Consider the following 19,327-nt stretch of genomic DNA (forward strand, 5'->3'; position numbering starts at 1 on the left):
GAGGAGCCAGGGCCAGAAAGGGAGCCCTCAGTGAATGCCACGTGGTGACTGCGGCTGACTCCCTCCTGCTTGGTGGACACCTCAGAAGCCCTTTTTGAAGATTCTCAGACATCCCAGAGGGGTGGGGAGTTTGTAGTGGACTCAGAGAGGTTACCCATGTTTCTACAGGACCAGCTCTGTAGTCACAGCTGGGTTGTGAAGTAAATGATGAGGGAACTGTGGGAACAGAGGGTGGAGTATATCACCCTGCCTGAAGTCATCAGGAATGGCCAGATGCAGCAACTCTGGAAGGCTAAAGTGGAGGGGTGCCCAGGTGAATGGCAGGGATGCCAAGGATGGCATTCCAGGTAAAGGAAATGGAATAGGCAAACATCCAGAAGCAAGAAATGGCACTGTGGGCCCGGGAATAAACTCTGATGGCAGCATGTGGAGTCGAGTGACAGGGGCTGCAGAAGCTCCACGAGGCCCATTCTGAAGCCTGTGTGTCCTGGGAGAGCATCTGTGGCATCGGAGCCAGAGGAGGTTTTTGATGGTGGAGTAGATACATGGTCAGAGGGGCTTCCCTGGTGGCTCAGATGGGAAAGAGTCTGTCTGTAATGCAGGAGACCTGGGTTCAATCCCTAAGTTGGGAAGATCCCCTGGAGAAGGGAATGGCTATCCACTCCAGTATTCTTGCCTGGAGAATTCCATGGACAGAGGAACTTGGCAGGCTACAGTCCATGGGGTCACAAAGAGTCAGACACGACTGAGTGACTAACACTTTTACTTTCACTATATGGTCAGGTTTGTGATGGGGAAGACCACTCAGGTGCCACTAAGAAAGCTTATCTGAGGGGAGGTGGGATGTTAGAGGCAGTGTCATTAGATTAAGAGTCTTGCTTGTTGCTCACTACTTACAAAATCCATAGAGTAAGTCCCCTACATACAAATGAGTTCTGTTCTAAGAGTGCATTCATAAGTCCAGTTTGTTATAAATCCAACAAAGTTAACCTAGGTACCCAGATAACACAATTGGCTATATAAAACTGTACTGTAGTAGGTTTATAACACTTTTCATACAAATAACATATAAAAAACAAAGCAAGCACAAAAAATAAAACATTTTTAATGTTATGGTACAGTAAACCTACTGGCCAACTAACTTACATGATTGGATATGCAAACACATCTTTGAAAGTTCACAGCATCTTTTAAAGTTCACAACTTGAAGTTTCGTTTGTAGGGGACTTGCTGTACTCACAAAAGGTTATAGCAAAGGAAAAGTGCCTTTAATCACAATGCTGGCAATGTGGAGAGATGGCGGATTCAGTGTCCCCCCAAAACTATCTCCAGAGATTCTGCTTGATCGTGAAACTTTTATAAGGAAAGAGAAAGTAATCTCGGTTAAGCATTGAGATAGGGGGTCAGACTTACCACCATCCCCAACTGCATGCAGGCTCGTTGACTCCTTGTGATCTTTCTTTAGATGTTGTCTTGTTCACACAGTTTGGGAGATTACTGAAGGGGAAGCTAGGGAAGCGATCTGGTCATTTGTTAATTACTTATTCTTCACTCCTCCTTTCAGTCTATGAAAAGAACTGATTAGTTGTTAGGCAAAGTATTATGTGATTAAAAGATTTGAAAGGTGTGCTTGGGCTGTAGATGAATAGAGCCTGGGAGTGCCTGGTTTAAAAGTTACTTACAATAAAATTTTGCTAAAGTGACAGGAAAAAGGGCTTCTATGGAGAGAGATTTCATGCAAAGGGCATCCTACAGCAGGGGGACCGCCAGCCTAAGCCTCCCTTCTCCCATAATAGGGATCAGTCAGTTCAGTTCAGTTGCTCAGTCATATCTGACTCTTTGTGACCCCATGGACACCCCCATGCCATCACCAACTCCTGGAGCATGCTCAAACTCATGTCCATTGAGTTGGTGATGCCATCCAACGATCTCATCCTCTGTCATCCCCTTCTCCTCCCACCTTCAATCTTTCCCAGCATCAGGGTTTTTTCAAATGAGTCAGTTCTTCCCATCAGGTGGCCAAAGTATTGGAGTTTCAGCTTTAGCATCAGTCCTTCCAGTGAATATTCAGGACTAATTTTCTTTAGGATTTTGATTGGTTTGATCTCCTCACAGTCCAAGGGACTGTCAAGTCTTCTGCAGCACCATAGTTCAAAAGCATCAATTCTTCAGTGCTCAGCTTTCTTTATGGTCCAACTCTCACATCCATACATGACTACTTGAAAAAGCCATAGCTCTGACTGGACAGACCTTTGTCGGCAAAGTAATGTCCCTGCTTTTTAATATGCTGTCTAGGTTGGTCATAGCTTTTCTTCCAAGGAGCAAACGCTTTTTAAAATTTCATGGCTGCAGTCACCATCTGCAGTGATTTTGGAGCCCAGGAAAATAAAGTCTGTCACGGCTTCCATTGTTTCCCCATCTATTTGCCATGAAGTGATGGGACTGGATGCCATGATCTTAGTTTTTTGAATGTTGATTTTTAAGCCAGGTTTTTCACTTTCCTCTTTCACCTTCATCAAGGGGCTCTTTAGTTTTTTGGTTTCTGCCATAAGGGTAGTGTCATCTGCATATCTGAGGTTATTGATATTTCTCCTGGGAATCTTGATTTCAGCTTGTGCTTCATCCAGACCAGCATTTTGCGTGATGTATTCTGCAAAAGCCTTTGACTGTGTGGATCACAATAAACTGTGGAAAATTCTGAAAGACATGGGAATACCAGACCACCTGACCTGCCTCTTGAGAAACCTATATACAGGTCATGAAGCAACAGTTAGAACTGGACATGGAACAACAGACTAGTTCCAAATAGGAAAGGAGTACGTCAAGGCTGTATATTGTCACCCTGCTTATTTAATTTATATGAAGAGTACATCATGAGAAACGCTGGGCTGGAAGAAGCACAAGCTGGAATCAAGATTGCTGGGAGAAATATCAATAATCTCAGATATGCAAAAGACACCACCTGTATGGTAGAAAGTGAAGAAGAACTAAAGAGCCTCTTGATGAAAGTGAAAGAGGAGAGTAAAAAAGTTGGCTTAAAGTTCAACATTCAGAAAACGAAGATCATGGCATCTGGTCCCATCACTTCATGGGAAATAAATGGGGAAACAGTGGAAACAGTGGCAGATTTAATTTTTTTGGATTCCAAAATCCCTGCAGATGGTGCTTGCAGCCATGAAATTAAAAGACGCTTACTCCTTGGAAGGAAAGTTATGACCAATCTAGATAGCATATTAAAAAGCAGAGACATTACTTTACCAACAAAGGTCCGTCTAGTCAAGGCTATGGTTTTTCCAGTGGTCATGTATGGATGTGAGAGTTGGACTATAAAGAAAGCTGAGTGCCGAAGAATTGATGCTTTTGAACTGTGGTGTTGGAGAAGACTCTTGAGAGTCCCTTGGACTGCAAGGAGATCCAACCAGTCCATTCTGAAGGAGATCAGCCCTGGGATTTCTTTGGAAGGAATGATGCTAAAGCTGAAGCTCCAGTACTTTGGCCACCTCATGCGAAGAGTTGACTCATTGGAAAAGACTCTGATGCTGGGAGGGATTGGGGGCAGGAGGAGAAGGGGATAACAGAGGATGAGATGGCTGGATGGTATCACTGACTCGATGGACATGAGTTTGGGTGAACTCCAGGAATTAGTGATGGACAAGGAGGCCTGGTGTGCTGCAGTCCATGGGGTGGAAAAGAGCCTGACACGATTGAGTGACTGAACTGAACTCTGCATATAAGTTAAATAAGCAGGGTGACATACTTGACGTACTCCTTTCCCAATTTGGAACCAGTCCATTGTTCCATGTCTGGTTCTAACTGTTGCTTCTTGACCTGCACACTGATTTCTCAGGAGGCTTGTAAGGTGGTCTAGTATTCCCATCTCTTTAAGGATTTTTCATAGTTTGTTGTGACCCATATATATAGTCAAAGGTTCTTTGTGACTCCATGGACTGTAGCCCACCAGGCTCTTCTGTCCATGGAATTCTCCAGGCAAGAATACTGGAGTGGGTTGCCATTCCTTTCTCCAGGGGATCTTCCCAAACCAGGGATCGAACCCAGGTTTCCTGCATTACAGGCAGATTCTTTACCATCTGAGCTACCTGGGAAGCGACAATAGGAGATGGAGAGAAGAAAACTAGTTGGAGAGATGTTTTTGAGTGGTCTTGTCATTTTCTTAGGTGAAACTAGACTGTAAGCCTCCTGAGGGAAAGGACTGGCCACTTTTGTGTCAGAAAACTTCAGTTGCCTCACACCAAAATGCTGCTGCTGCTGCTAAGTCGCTTCAGTCATGTCTGACTCTGTGTGACCCCCATAGACAGCAGCCCACCAGGCTCTGCCGTCCCTGGGATTCTCCAGGCAAGAACACTGGAGTGGGTTGCCATTTCCTATTCCTGGGCATATATCCTGAGAAAGCTCTAATTTGAAAGGATACATGTACCTCAATGTTCAGCACTATTTACAATAGCCAAGACATGGAAGAAACCAAAATGTCCATTGACAGATGAATGAATAAAGAAGACGTTACATATATATACAATGGAGTATTACTTAGCCATAAAAAGAACGAAACAATGCCATTTTCAGCAATAAGCATGGACCTAGAGTTTATCATACTAAGTGAAGTAAACCAAACAGACAAATATTATATGATATTACTTACATGGGGAATCTAAAAATTAATACAAACTTATTTACAGAACAGAAACAGACTCACAGACTTGGAAAACAAACTATGGTTACCAAAAGGAAAAGGGGGGAGAAGGGTAAATTAGGAAGTTGGGATTAACATGTACACACTACTGCATATAAAATAATCAACAAGGACCTATGTATAGTACAGGGAACTCTACTCAATATTCTGTAATAACCCAAATGGGAAAATAATTTGAAAAAGAGGTATATGTATAATTGAATCATTTTGCTGTACACTTGAAGCTAACAAAGCATTGTAAATCAGCTATAGCGAAAGTGAAGTCGCTCAGTCATGTCCAACTTCTTTGCGACCCCATGGACGGTAACCTACCAGGCTCCGCGGTCCATGAGATTTTCCAGGCAAGAATACTGGAGTGGGCTGCCATTTCCTTCTCCAGGGGATCTTCCCAACCCAGGGATCGAACCCAGGTCTTCTGCATTGCAGACAGACGCTTTACCATCTGAGCTACTAGGGAAGCCCAAATCAGCTATACTCCAATATAAAATAAAAAGTAAGGTTTCTGCTTTGGAAAGTAGATGAACTTGACACCATTTGAGCGGGTTTAGGGGATCAAGTCATTGGCTTAGTTATGACTGTGTTGAGTATGAGGTGTCTGTGGAATGCCCAGGTGAGCAGTCCAGCAGATAGTTGGATAAGTGGATCAGTGCTGAGTCCTCAATATATAGAACAGTGCCTCGCTCAACACACTGAGGAGGTGCTCAATAAATATTTGTGGGGTGAATGAATGAATGAATGGGTCTGGAATTCAGTTATGAATTAGACCCTTTGACTACCTTCTGTGAAGTTGTTATTGCGCTCCCTGTTTTCCTTCACAGCACTTACGGTGTGAAGCATCAGATGACGATTCACTGGTTTGTTAAATGCCCGACCCCCTCACTAGACTGCAGGCTCCATTGCGGTGAGGACAGTGTGTGTTTTCTTCTCCACTGAATGTCTTGGCCTAACCTAGCTCAGAGTCAAGATGAGGTCAGTATTTTTTGAATGAATGCAGGGCTGGGGATTTGGATGTGGACACAGGATGTAGGCAGAAGCCAAGGGAAAGGATGGGTCTTGGTGAGCTGGAGCTTCCAGGTTCAAAGTTACTTGTTTGTAACATTTTTCTCCAACCTTCTCAATTCCCTCTTCTCCTCTACATGCCACTCCCTCCTAATCTAATCCTGATCAAATCCTTTCAGGTCCTTCTCTGAGCTTCTGTTCCCTCATCTGTATAATGGGGATTTATTATGTGCCCTGGTTGTGAGCACTGAATGAGGTAATTCAACTCAACAAATGTTTATACAGGTGATTAAATGCCATGGTGAGAAATGCCTTTGAATAAGCACACTGACCTTCCTGCTCTGTTTCACCTGGCTTGGAGCAGCCTCCTCTGCTCTGCGAAAGAGTGGGAAACAAGTTCTCTTTGACATATGTCACCCCCCTCCCCAGGAAGCCCTTCATTTCGACCACAAAAGACTCTTATCTTGCAACCTGAACAGGGGCCAAATGGCCTGTCCCATCCAACACCCTCGTTCAGACTTGATTGAGGTGGGGCTGGGCAGGTGGGGGGCCCTGGCTGCAACCCACCTCCCTACAAGCTGCTGCACCAGCTTTTGGCAGCATGGAGCCTGAAGTCCTGGCCACTCTGACAATGTAGTTAGTGAGTGAGAAAATAGCATTAGAGCAGAAAAGAATGTGCCATCATGGGGCTGCTTTCAGGATGATGAAGGGTCAGGAACAGCAACTCCTGAAAGTGGAGATCAAGTTTTTTTAAGACTTTTCTCCCTCCTAAAGGGCCTACATAGGAGGTTTGATGATTGAAGCCAGGGCTTTGCACAATGCACTCTCTCCCCCTAGACGTCCCCTCCTTGACTACCCTAGGACTAAGATCAAGACTTATTTTGACTCTGAAGCCTCTTTCCAACCTCTGGGCAGAGATAGATACCTCCTTCTTTATGGAGAGGGAAGAGGGGAGGGAACCAGCCTTTACTGAGTGCCTGTTAGGGGTCAATTACTGTATGTTATTCTTTATATTATTGTGTACCATTTTGTACCAGAACGATCTGTGGGATTGAGTTTGTTAGACCCATTTTATAGATCAAAAAGTTGAGGGTCAAAGACATGAGTCACTCGGTTGAAGGAAAGCTTGTAATTGGCTGAGCCAGGATTGGTCAAAAATCAAATACCCAGTATATTTGCTTTCTCCATATTTCAAATGGGATATAATAGTGTTTTTTAAATATTTATTTATTTTTCTTTTATCTTTTGGCTATTCTTGGTCTTGGTTGCTGTGTGGGCTTTTGTCTAGTTGTGGCAAGCAGGGGCTACTCTCTAGCTGCAGTGCGTGGGCTTCTCATTGCAGTGGTTTCTCTTGTTAAGCATGGGCTTGAGAGCGAGTAGGCCTCAGTAATTGCAGCTCAGTGGTTGTGGCACACAGACTTAGCTGCTCCGCAGCATGTGGGATCTTCCTGGGTTAGGGACTGAACCCGTGTCTCCTGCATTGGCAGGTAGATTCTTTACCACTGAGCCACCAGGGAAGCCCCAGTTGTATGGTTTTAGTTGATCTGTTCACAAGTGAGTGCCTCTAGGGCCAGAATCCCCTCTCATCCATCTACCCCCCCTGCCCCTGCTATACACTGAGTAGGTCTAGAGGCCTTTGACCACCAGGCCCAGGTCTGCTCAGACCCTTAGCATCTCCTAACCAAGTAGGAGGATAGTAGGGGCATCCACACCAGCAGGGGAAGGAGGGCTGGTGCTAATCCTGCTGCTCTGGTCTCGTGTCCACTGTCTCCTGGGATACATTTTCCATCACCGGTGTGCTGTTGTGCTTCAGCTGTCACCCAGCCTTTGCTGTGTGTACCTTGTTCCACTGATTAAACATTTGCCTCTATTCTTGATTTTTACTCATTTTTCCCCTCCTCTGTAAGGCCTTAAACCCTAGTTTGCATGCCCACTGCCCTAATAAATTATCTAAATGCTACAACTTCTTGCCCTAGATGCTGAAGTCTATCTCAGGATGCTGTCAATAATCCTTTAGCTAACTGATACAGTCCCTGTCCTAGAATCACAGTGATGCCACCTCTGTGAGCTTTAGCTTGGCTACTGCCTATAGCATTGTGATTAATAGCACTTGACTTGACTCCAATAGAACAGATGGATTTGAAGCTAATTCTGCCTCTTATAGGCTGTGGAAAACAGAGGAAAAACTCTCAGTCTCTTTGTGCCTCAGTTTCTTCATCCATATAAAGGGGATAATGACACCTAACTCTTAAGATTATTGAAAAGTCTGAATGGTATATATATATATTTAATGTACAAAGGAAATTTGATATGTGTAGTGACCATTGTGCCTGATACAAAACAAGCACTCAATACATAAAGGGTGCCTGTTGTTATTTCTAACAGCCCAGATCATGACATTTAAGCATAGAAATCTGGTCTTCAATTAAATCCTCAAGAAGCTGGCTAAATCCCCCTAAGGATTTGTTTCCCTATTTCCTGACCCAACTCTCGCTATGTTCTCTTATTTTCCTGCCAGCTCACTGCCAGTTTTACTACAGCTCACTAATAACTGCATTAGTCAGAATAAGATAGGCTATGCTGCACTAACAAATAACCCCCTGATTTTAAGCTTTATACAGCAAAGGTTTATTTATATCAAAATCTGATGACTACTGGATAGGTCTCCTTAGAAGCTCTCTTACAAGAACAGACTTTGGGATCCAGGATCCTTCTGTCTTGTGATTCCACTCTTCTGAGATTACTGCAAAAGGAGAAAAGAGAAAGTGGACCACTGAGCAGGCAGCCCTACAAGTAACATCCACTACTCTCCCCACATCCCATCGATGAGAACCTAGTCATACACCCAAATCTAATTGCGAGGGAGGTTGGAAAATATAGCCTTCTCAGACACCCAAGAAAGGGAGAAAGAATTGGGATTTGGTGAATACAAGCATTTTCTCTGCTCATCTTACTCCCTTAGTAAAATAACCTCCATATTATTTAGCTACCAGAAGAGGTAGCTATATCTCAGAACCTTGAGTTTTCTATCCCTCCTCCTCCAGGCTCATCAGCACTGTGCTGCTGCTGCTGCTAAGTTGCTCAGTCGTGTCCGACTCTGTGCAACCCCATGGACTGCAGCCTACCAGGCTCCTCCGTCCTTGGGATTTTCCAGGCAAGAGTACTGGAGTGGGGTGCCATTGCCTTCTCCGCTCGTCAGCACTGTGAGTCTCTTGTTAATCAGTACCCATGCTGACCTCAGTGGACACTGCTCTTTATTTAACACTTCATCCCAAATGTAGATCAAAGGTGCTTCCTTTTTCACTATTCCAAAGCTGAGGCTAAATATCAAATTATATTAGATTTTACCAAAGACTGGGGAATGATATATGAGGAATAAATACAGAGAAATCTACAGTTGCTCATTTGCTTTTTTATAAACGGATTTTATGCATCTTCAGCTGAGTCTTCCATAGGACCACCTGCCTGCCACACTTCTGTCCTGCAGCCACAGGTCAGGGGCCATCTGACCCGTCCTATCCAGGAATGCCATACATGTGTCTCAAGTCCACAAAGTAAAGCATGGCATTTGTGGGGGAGTGATTAGAGGCAGGGGGATGGCTATATGGGTGGAGGAGAGAAGCTATTCCTCCATAACTCCTTGCAAGGCAAACAGGTCTAACTCTTACCCTTTGATTTGAGCTTTCAAATACATGTAAAATCAGCTAACCCAAATTATGATTCACGAGTCATATGCCAATTGACCTGTGCCACTCCTTCCTCAGTACTCCGAGCCTCCGAGTTGCAATCATGTGGTAATCCTGTGCCACATGTGGTATTCCATGTGGTATTCCTGTGTTTCCCAAGGAAACATGACCAAAGAGAGACAGAGAGTTTCCTGATAGAATTGCCCATCTGAAGAACTCCTTTTCTGGATGATGGGATATGGGCGTGACTGATATTGGGAACAATTCCCTACTTCCAGGCAAGCCCAGCTCCTTCCCACTGAGGAATGGTATTCCTTTGATCTCTACAAGATAAGCAGATCAGAAAAAACATATTAATAATTCATCTGAGTGATGCATACATAATGTAACTGGAGTTAATAGAGGGAGATGGCGTCCTTACAAGAGCCTAAAGGGTTGCTATGTTTCCAGTTCCGAGCAGAACTCAACACAAACTAGATGCTCAGATTCTTGATAAAAGGCTGTTAAAGGGAAAGCAACTTGCCTTAGTCATGTTTGTTAAAGGGAAAGCAACTTGCCTTGGTTGTGTTTATTTAGCATCCTTCAAAAAAGCTCTTACTAAATTATAATATACTATTAAGATGATGACTTAGATAAGCACAAAATTCAGATGTGAGCTTCCTTTCAGAAAAAAAGACAAATCATCTGGCTTGTACAGTTTTCACAAACTGGTAGAAAGGAAGCAGACCCTTTCTTGAACCCACACATCTCCTAACATAATTTGAGGTATTTTACCCTTAAATGATTTCCATTTAGATAATTGCATACCTTGTAGTAATCATTTCATGTTTCCACACTGCTCATCAATCCTTTCTGCCTTCCCATCCACCCTGTCCTCGGTATGGCTTTTATCTTTCTGTTTAATCATTCTGTTTTATTTGGCTCTGTATTGCCCAGTCCTTCAAGTTCTTCTGGATGCATCATGGAGGGGAGGAAGAAGCCACGGGTGAGGGTAGAGTAGAGTCAAAACAGAGAGTCAGACTTGGACTTTGCATGGCCGGGGGATTTTCCTTGACCTTTCTGAGTCTCATGTGCTTCACCTGTCCACCAGAGATAACCTCTCTTATCTCACATTGTCCTGAGGAACAGAAGAAAATATACGCAAACCATGTAGCTTGTTACACAATGGATTCTCAATAAATTGAGGTTCCCTTCATCTTTCCTTCTCTCCCTTTTGAAAGTAGTCAGGATATAAATTATACATAAATAAATCACACACTGCACTGGAAATCCTCAGAAATGATTAATGTAACTAATAATAATTTTAATGTTAATAATGGGTTGCTTCAGCAGCACATCCTGATTCTGACAATCAATATGCTCCAGCTTTGTCTTCACACCACGAATACTGCTCAGAGCTTTACCCTAGGAAGAGGTGAATGCACAGCATTGCCCATTTGTGGATATTACTTAAATCTCCCTTTTTTTAATATCACAGTATTCTGCTACAAACCCTTACTTATTGTGCAAACTGTAAGCAATATGTTTGCTAAGAAATGAAAAACTGAGACATGAATGGAAACACTAAAAAGCTACAAGCAGCGTGCAGGACTGAAAGTAAGGTTTGGAATCATGAAGAACATGCTGGAAATACTGATTTCTACTGCTCAGTATGCCCAAGAATGGACAAGACCTCATTGGTGAGTATGGTCCATTATCCCCACTACAAGGAGGAGCAAACTGAAGCTAGGGGCTTGAAAGACAGCAATACCCATAAGATATGGAGCCTAACTTTAGCCCAAGGATCTGCTAAGCGTTCTCAGCGAATGATAAGACAGTTCAAATAACCCTCCAAGCTCTCAGATTCTGTGTTTATGAGTCTCTATTTCTCAAGGATGCAAGTGGAAGCAACCAGAGGGGTGGTGAGTGTGGGCTCTGGAGCCAGACTGCCTGGATTGCAGTGTCTGCTTTCCCATTTATTAACTGCCTTAGCCTGGATCAGTGACTTTCATTGGTCTGTGGCTCATTTTCCTCCACTGGAAAATGAGAATCACAATAAAAACTAAATAAGGTGACATTTGTAACATCTGGGGCACTGTTCCCCAGGAGAGTCCAAACTCGGTCAGTCATTTCCTGCTCCATGATTGAGTGCAGATCACAGTGGGCCACCCACCACCTTCCGGTATAGGAGGACCCCACAGTTCTTTCTTCAGTTGAATTATTTTTCCTGAAGTGTTCAGTTCAGTTCAGTCACTCAGTCGTGTCCGACTTGTTGTGACCCCATGGACTGCAGCATCCCAGGCTTCCCTGTCCATCACCAACTCCTGGAGTTTACTCAAACTCATGTCCATCGAGATGGTGATGCCATCAAACCGTCTCATCCTCTGTCGTTCCCTTCTTCTACCTTCAATGTTTCCCAGCATCAAGGTCCTTCCCAATTAGTCAGTTCTTCGCATCAGGTGGCCAAAGTATTGGAGTTTCAGCTTTAGCATCAGTCCTTCCAATGAATATTCAGGACTGATTTCCTTTAGGATGGACAGGTTGGATCTCCTTGCAGTCCTAGAGACTCTCAAGAGTCTTCTCCAACACCACACTTCAAAAGCATCAATTCTTCAGCGCTCAGCTTTCTTTATGGTCCAACTCTCACATCCATACATGACTACTGGAAAAACCATAGCCTTGACTAGACGGACCTTTGTCAGCAAAGTAATGTTTCTTCTTTTTAATATGCAGTCTAGGTTTGTCATAGCTTTTCTTCCAAGGAGCAAACATCTTTTAATTTCATGGCTTCAGTCACCATCTGCAGTGATTTTGGAGCCCCTCAAAATAAAGTCTGTCACTGTTTCCATTGTTTTCCCATCTATTTGCCATGAAGTGATGAGATCTAAACTTAGATCAAACCTCAAACTTCACATCCCCAATCCCCCTATCCACAGTGTCTCCACTATGAACATTCTTTTCTGCCTCTCCCCTCCGTAAGCGTGTGTGTGTTCTCCTACCAAGCTGAATGCAAAGGCCTGCTTACTCATGGGATGGGGGCTCCCGAGCAAAGTGGGATTGTTACAGGGAAATAAAACAGTGTTCCTTCATCAGTACATCCAAATGTAGCATGGGCATTTTGACAGTGACATAGCCACCATGAATTGAGGAGAAAAGAAACAAGGAAGAGAGGAACTTTTGGGTGCTTATTTAGCAGTAAGCACTGTAGAGATTTTTGTAATCCTCAAGCCAACATTGTCAGTCCTCTTATCTAGTTGTACACACCAGGAACATACATCTCAGGGGTTTGTTGAGAATCCCAAGGCCAACATCTAGTGGCGAAACTGAGTTTAGCACCTAGAGGATCATAAGGTAATAACAGGGGATCCTACAGAGTTCCAAGAGTCACAGTCCTTAAGCCCACTTGCAAAACACTCCTAACAGCTACCAATAAGTAGCGCCCACGACATCCTTTGACCTACCAGGGTAACTTGTCCCAAACCAAACCAGAAGTACAGAGCTGTTAGTCCGGCCAGGTCCAGAGAGATGAAAGCCCTTCTGACCTACCTACTCCATCCCTCTGTCTTTGTAGGCTGGCCTGAAGCCACCAGGGGGTGCCCTAGCATTAACAGCAAAAGGTATTTGACAACCTAATTATCCCCAGGGGTTGGGAGGAGGCTTCCCTTCCTGAGAGCTTCTGCCCATGATTTCTCATCATATGTTGTAAACATATGACCTGAGTGAAGGCTGGGCTTGGAGGGAAAGTTACAGAGAATCTTGGGCTTGTGCCTCATTTAGCTTGGAGGAGTGGCACCCCCATCTGTTGGTGGGCAGACCCCACACCACTACAATGGGGAGCAAACTGTGAAATCAATGGAGTGGGTGGGTTGACCATTGATTTTTTTAATTAAATAGCACATCGAGGCTCAGAAAATAGAAAATATCAGTGTGATCACACACAGCACGAGCAATTATTGTTTTGAAATTTTTAAATTGTAGTGTGTATGTGCCTGTGTGCTGACTCATGAGATAAAAGGTAGATCTGTGAGTCATTTATTATTAAAACACCTTGACCTAAAAATCTGATTAAAATTCAGATTCCCAGAAGAGGGTGCTCCTGTCTTCCTGTCTGCCCCGGGGGCCTTGAAGCCTATAGTTTTAACACAGCTGGCAGCTGAGATGATCAGCTCTGTGTGGGAGCCACCTGTTAGAAGAAAGGGTACTTCACTGAGTTTTCTCACCTGCTTCCCCACCCCCTTTTCCCTGGACAGGGTAGGGCAGGCTTTTCACTTCTTGGGAACCTGGCCTAACAAAGCAAGAAAAGTCACACTGACTGTATTTGAGACAGAGAACAAGCTTCTGGCTGCCCCCCACCCACCCCACTCCAGGACAGCTGTGAGCTCTGAACAACCAGAGATTGGGTTTCCAGCACCAGCTCTGTCAGAAAACAAACAAAAGCCCGAACACACACACAGAAGCCAGAAAACAAAATCCTTTTAGAATTAGCCAGACCTGTGTTGAAACCTTGAGCCTTCTACTTACCACCTATGTGACCATGGGGCAGGTTTTTGGATACTGTTTCCTTCTCTCGTTTTAAATGGGATTATAAGCCTCCCCAGGGTGAATGGAAGATTTGGGTAGAATAATGTATCCACATGCTCAGATAGGGCCTGACCAAAACAGGTGTCCCGCTCTAACAGCTCTCGTTCTGGCTCCCTGAAATCCCCCGTGAGCTTGGACGGCTCTGTCCCCTTTGGGCTTTGGCTTCCCCGTTGTTAACAAGAGGGAAAGCACCCATCTGCAGGGCTGGAGTGGGGCGGAAACTGTGACCGAGAAAAATTACATTGTATGACCTGAGCCTTCTGCCCTAACCGGAGCCCCGCCAGCCGCCTTGTTCACCAGCTACTCCCACGAGGGCACAGCGTGAACTCCCTGCAGGGCGACGGGCGGACCAGCCTGGGAGAGAACAGCGGGCAGAGCCGCTGGCTGAGAAGCGCCAGAGTCTGCGGATCTTTGGACGGAACGATCCCTCGCCCACTGCAGGTGCCGGTCCTGCGAACTCGGCGGATGGAGGCCGGCGCGCGCCCCGCCGCGGGCGAGAGCGCTCCAACCCCAGCAGAGGGAGGAGCCGCCGCCCAGGTGGGACAGGTGGGGAGCCTGAGCGCAGGTGTTTCCGCGGCCAGGGGAAGCGCTTGCTCCCTGGCAGGCGCTGGCAGAGCCAAACGTGCCCTTGGCCTTAGGATCCAGCTCTGGGAAGCCGGTTTTGTCTCCCAGACTCTACCTCGGAAGAAAGTCATGGAAGCGGTAAGTCGTGGCGGGTTTGGTCGTGGGTTTTCTTGTGCGTCCAGTTCCTCCTGGCAGAAAGCATGGGGAGAGGCTGCCTGTGCACCCCGCCTCCTGGAGAGGAGTACACTTTCATGCCGTCCAGCTCACACTGGCCTGGCCTGGCGGGGGTGTGGTGGGAAGCGGAAAAGGGGTGTGTGTACCTGTCCTGTGCCACCTTGGAGGCTGAAGGGCAAGGGTCTCAGGAGGGGTGGCGTGAGGGACTCTACCTCCAGCGCTGTGAGCCAGGCTTCTAACCTCCCCTCCCCCGACTCAGCCCCCAGCCTGGGTGTCAGTGAGTGTTGGTCTCTGTCTGCTTGTCCTTTTGCCAGGCTGCAGGGGCTCTTCTGGCACCCCACTCCAGTACTCTTGCCTGGAAAATCCCATGGACCGAGGACCGTGGTAGGCTGCAGTCCATGGGGTCGCTAAGAGTCGGACATGACTGAGCGACTTCACTTTCATGCATTGGAGGAGGAAATGGCAACCCACTCCAGTGTTCTTGCCTGGAGGATCCCAGGGACGGGGGAGTCTATGGAGTCGCACAGAGTCGCACACGAATGAAGCGACTTAGCAGTAGCAGTAGCAGCAGGGGCTCTTCTGTGGCTTGCGGTTTTCCTGCGGGCTCTGCTTCTTATAAGCTGTATGGCCTGGGGCCAGTAAGTTCATTTTCCTTAGCCTCTGGTTGTTCACTGGTAAAATAGGATTACTACTAGAATAACTAGTGAGATGATTGGAGGTGTTTGTTAAAAAAAACAAAAATTGGGGAAGTGCCCTGCACCGAGCAGGTGAACTTCCCTTCTGCTTGGATGGATGGCCACATCCTGTTTGCCTAGTTGGAGAGTTTTTTCACCTGACTGACCATATTTTCCTCTTTTCTAATTCTCCACCGCCTCCCTACTTCTCTAAAATAAGTCAGTTTCTCTACAAGGGGGCAGGGCAATGATGTGTTTCACCTTCATTGTCTTCTTTATTATGCATCTGGAGTCAAGTCATTTTCTTCTGTGAGTCAGGCACTTCCTTCCCAGAAGTTGGTTGTACGTGGGGATGGAGGACCCATTTTACTGGTCACCGATCAGAAGAAGCTCCCTTTGGTCCCAAGGCAGTGGACACATGTCTCTGTGGCTGACCCTCCATTCCAGCTAGCTGAGTTTTGGAAGAGAGAGCAAAGGCACGCTGGTATGGTTTCTGTCTGTCTCCCCTCCTCTGAATTCTCTCCCTATCCTACAGTTTAGCAATTTCTGAGAAACTCCTAATTGATGGGAAAATGCCAGGGTGAATAGATCCAGTGTGGTTGTGAATAAAAAGAAACAAACTTATATTTTGCCCTCTCTGATATGCCAGGGGTATGCACTAGCTTCCATTGTTTCAGTGTATCTAGGTAACAACACAGTGAGGTCAAGGTCAGTGCTTTCTGCCCCAGTTCTTACAGGGAGGAAACAGAATGTTGTTCGTTACCTAATATCACACAGCTGGTAAGCAGCAGAGCCAAAGCACGGGCTGTGATTTGTCAGTAACAAATATTGAGTGCCAACTATAAGCCAGGCATTGCCGGCAAGGATGACAACTGGAAAACGGGGGAATGTTAGGTAACTGGAGAGAAAAATGTACCAAAGGGCATGTTAGCTCATGGCATTTTTATGGGATAAGATAATGCAGTTATGGGATAAGCTGATGTGGTTATGCAATGTTTTCTGCTCAGAGAAAGAGGGGGGAAAAAGATCAAAAGAGAAATATGGGTTATTTCTCATTTTAAAAGGATTTGTTGTAAAGCTAACAAAACACCCAGTCCATATGCATAACTAAGCACCTGCATTGTGTTGTTAGGCCTCCTTCAGGGGCTGCAGATGCAGCAATGACCCAGCCAGAAATGCCTGCCTTCATACAACTTGTGTTCTACTGGTGAAGACACACACACGTTAGGTCAAATGGTGGTGAACTCAGTGTAGAAGCACAGAGTAAGGCAGAGTTTGAAGACTCTGAGGCAGTGAGCAGGAGAGGCTGGTATTTTAAATGGGATAGTTTCAAGAACAGCATCAGTACAAGGTGCCATTTGAGCAGACGCTTGAAGCAGGTGAGGACTTTGGTGCTGTGGATCTTGTAGGGAAGAGCGCTCTGCAGAGGGATACAAAACAAGTGCAAAAAGGCCCTGGGGCAGAAGCTTGTCTGATGTGTTCAAGGGCTCAGTAAGATGCCCAGCCTGGAGAGATCAAAGGAGAGAGTGCATGTGAAGAAGTAGAGGTCAGGTCACATAGGATGCTGGAGGCCATTGTGGGAATTCCAGGTGCTCCTTGGAGTGAGATGGAGAGCACCTGAGTGTAATGAGTGGCAGAAGAGAATGATCCAACTTGCTTTTTAAAAGGATCACCTGGCTGTTGTTTAGAAACTAGATGGTAGAAGAAGCAGGATTAGAAGCTGGCTGACCAGTTAGGAGGCTCTTGCCTGAATTCAAGCAATAGAATATGGGGGCTCAGGCCAGAGTCTTAGCAATGAAGGTGACTAGAAATGGTTAGGTTCTGGATATGTATTAAAGGTGGATTTAACAAGATTAACTGATGGATGAAACAAAAAATGTGAAAGAAAGCGACGCTAGGGCGTGAAGCCTAAGCACCTTGAAGAATGTAGTTGACATTGAATGAGATGATTTAAGGTGGAACAGGTTTGCAGGGAGACCAGGGGGTCAGTTTTAGACATAGTAAATTATAGGTTGAGGGGCTGAGTAGACAGCTATTGAGTTTAGAGTTTGAGGGGGAGGCCCAGCTAGGAATATGATTAACATAAAAAATTTTCATTGCTTGGCATAATGCTGGGTGCATAGCAGCATTTAGTATATGTTGCTGTGGCGGTTTTCAAACTTGGCTACACATTCTCTGACATTCCTCCCATCAAGATGTGGAGTCTGTGTTCCCTTGCCTTGAATCTGGGCAGAATCATGACTGGTTTGGCCAATAGACTGTGACACAAGTAACATTATGTGACTTTAGAGGCTGTGTCGTAAAGGACTATGCAGCTTCTACCTGGTTTGTGGGAACCCTTATTCTTGCAGCCCTTAACCCCCATGTAAGAGGTCTATGGAGACATCTGTCAACCAGCTGCTCTGGTTGACTGCTGCTGCTGCTGCTAAGTCGCTTCAGTCGTGTCCGACTCTGTACGACCCCATAGACAGCAGCCCACCAGGCTCCCCCGTCCCTGGGATTCTCCAGGCAAGGACACTGGAGTAGGTTGCCATTTCCTTCTCCAGTGCATGAAAGTGAAAAGTGAAAGTGAAGTCGCTCAGTCGTGTCGGCTCTGGTTGACAGTTCCTGTTAAACCTAGCCTTCCAGCATTCCTGCATGACAAAGAACCAGGGTTCTGCAGACCAGCCCATTTACTGGTGGCAATTTTATCACCACCCTGTGGAACAAAAGGGTCACCCTACTGAACCTAGCTCAAATTTCTATCCCAGCTAAATTGTGAGATAAGGAAAAATGGTTATTGTTTTAGGCCACTCAGTTGTGAGGTCTGTTTTGCAACAGTAGATACCGGAACTATTAATTTTTTCTTTATTTTAGTTATAAAAGTATCATATCATTCTCCCTCATGGATATAAGGCTCTAGAGAGTTCTTTAAAAATATACTTTGTTACATAGTTCAGAGGTTGATGAAGTTCTACCTTGGTGCCTTCCCTCAGCTGAGTAGTTCCCCAGTCTTGGCAAGAGAGAATCCTAGCATTTTTAAGCTGAGGTTGCTTGTCAGTGGGGGAGCTTAGAAAGTGGTACCTGAATTCTTGATGAATGAGCATTGGCTGCTGCTAAGTCGCTTCAGTCATGTCCGACTCTGTGCGACCCCATAGACGGCAGCCCACCAGGCTCCCCCATCCCTGGGATTCTCCAGGCAAGAACACTGGAGTGGGTTGCCATTGCCTTCTCCAATGCATGAAAGGAAAAGTGAAAGTGAAGTTGCTCAGTCGTGTCCGACTCTTAGCGACCCCATCCATGGGATTTTCCAGGCGAGAGTACTGGAGTGGGGTGCCATTGCCTTCTCCTGAGCGTTGGCATTGGAGCCCAAATACCTGTATTTATGTTTGCTTCTGCCTCTTACTAGCCAAGTGACTTGAGCCAACCATTGAATAATAAAATGTAAGAGTTGGTAGATTTCTCAAAGACCAGCTAGTCTAATGACTCCCGTTTTAGAGATGGGAAACTTGGAGCCCAGGAGGGAAAAGTCACACACTTTGTAACTACTTCTCGGCTGTGCCTTATACATAGTGGATGCTCTTAAATGATCTTGTTATTTTTTGAGAGTAAACTCTAGCATCAAATCATTAGGCTCTCCTCTTGCACTGTTCAGCAGAAGGTCACCAAACATCTTCTCTGAGTCAGGCCCTAGCTTAGAACTTCTAAAAGGGGAGTCTGTCATACATGTCCTCTAGTTGCTCAGTTTGGCAGGGGACAATGTCAAGAAAACAGACAATTGCAGTATTAATGAAAAGTAGGGTGATGAAGAAAGGCTCAGGTTTTACCAGGAGCATCAAGAATGGGGACCTAACCCTAAGTGGGACCATCCAGGGTCTGTTGGAGGAGCTAGTATCTGAGATGCATGTCAGAGGAAGGACGGAAAGGGGAGGGAGGAGTAGGCAGGGATGAGGGACAAGGGAAGACCCAAATCCCAAGAAGTA

The 19,327-nt window shown here is 45.5% G+C and overlaps 1 protein-coding gene and 1 long non-coding RNA gene across 4 annotated transcripts in view; one reads left to right on the forward strand and one right to left on the reverse strand.

Moving 5' to 3' along the window:
* Positions 1-8,319: 8,319 nt before the first annotated feature.
* Positions 8,320-12,013, reverse strand: LOC132344903 (uncharacterized). Of its 2 annotated transcripts, none has more exons than XR_009493975.1 (2): positions 9,452-12,013; positions 8,320-8,450 (listed from the first exon to the last, which is right to left on the reverse strand). It is a non-coding gene; the product is annotated as an uncharacterized lncRNA (long non-coding RNA). The 2 variants fall into 2 exon arrangements; XR_009493976.1 differs by having other exon boundaries at positions 9,376-12,013.
* A 1,698-nt stretch (positions 12,014-13,711) lies between these two features.
* Positions 13,712-19,327, forward strand: part of FYB2 (FYN binding protein 2) — a 131,248-nt gene continuing 125,632 nt past the window's right edge. The window contains exon 1 of one of the 2 annotated variants that reach the window (XM_010803549.4): positions 13,712-14,655. In XM_010803549.4, coding sequence (XP_010801851.1) covers positions 14,419-14,655 — 237 coding nt within the window. In that variant the 5' untranslated portion in view covers positions 13,712-14,418. The remainder of the gene's footprint in view (positions 14,656-19,327) is intronic. The other variant, XM_015465692.3, reaches the window with a different exon arrangement.

The sequence above is a fragment of the Bos taurus genome, chromosome 3 (assembly GCF_002263795.3).
Source record: "Bos taurus isolate L1 Dominette 01449 registration number 42190680 breed Hereford chromosome 3, ARS-UCD2.0, whole genome shotgun sequence".
Lineage (NCBI taxonomy): Eukaryota > Metazoa > Chordata > Mammalia > Artiodactyla > Bovidae > Bos > Bos taurus.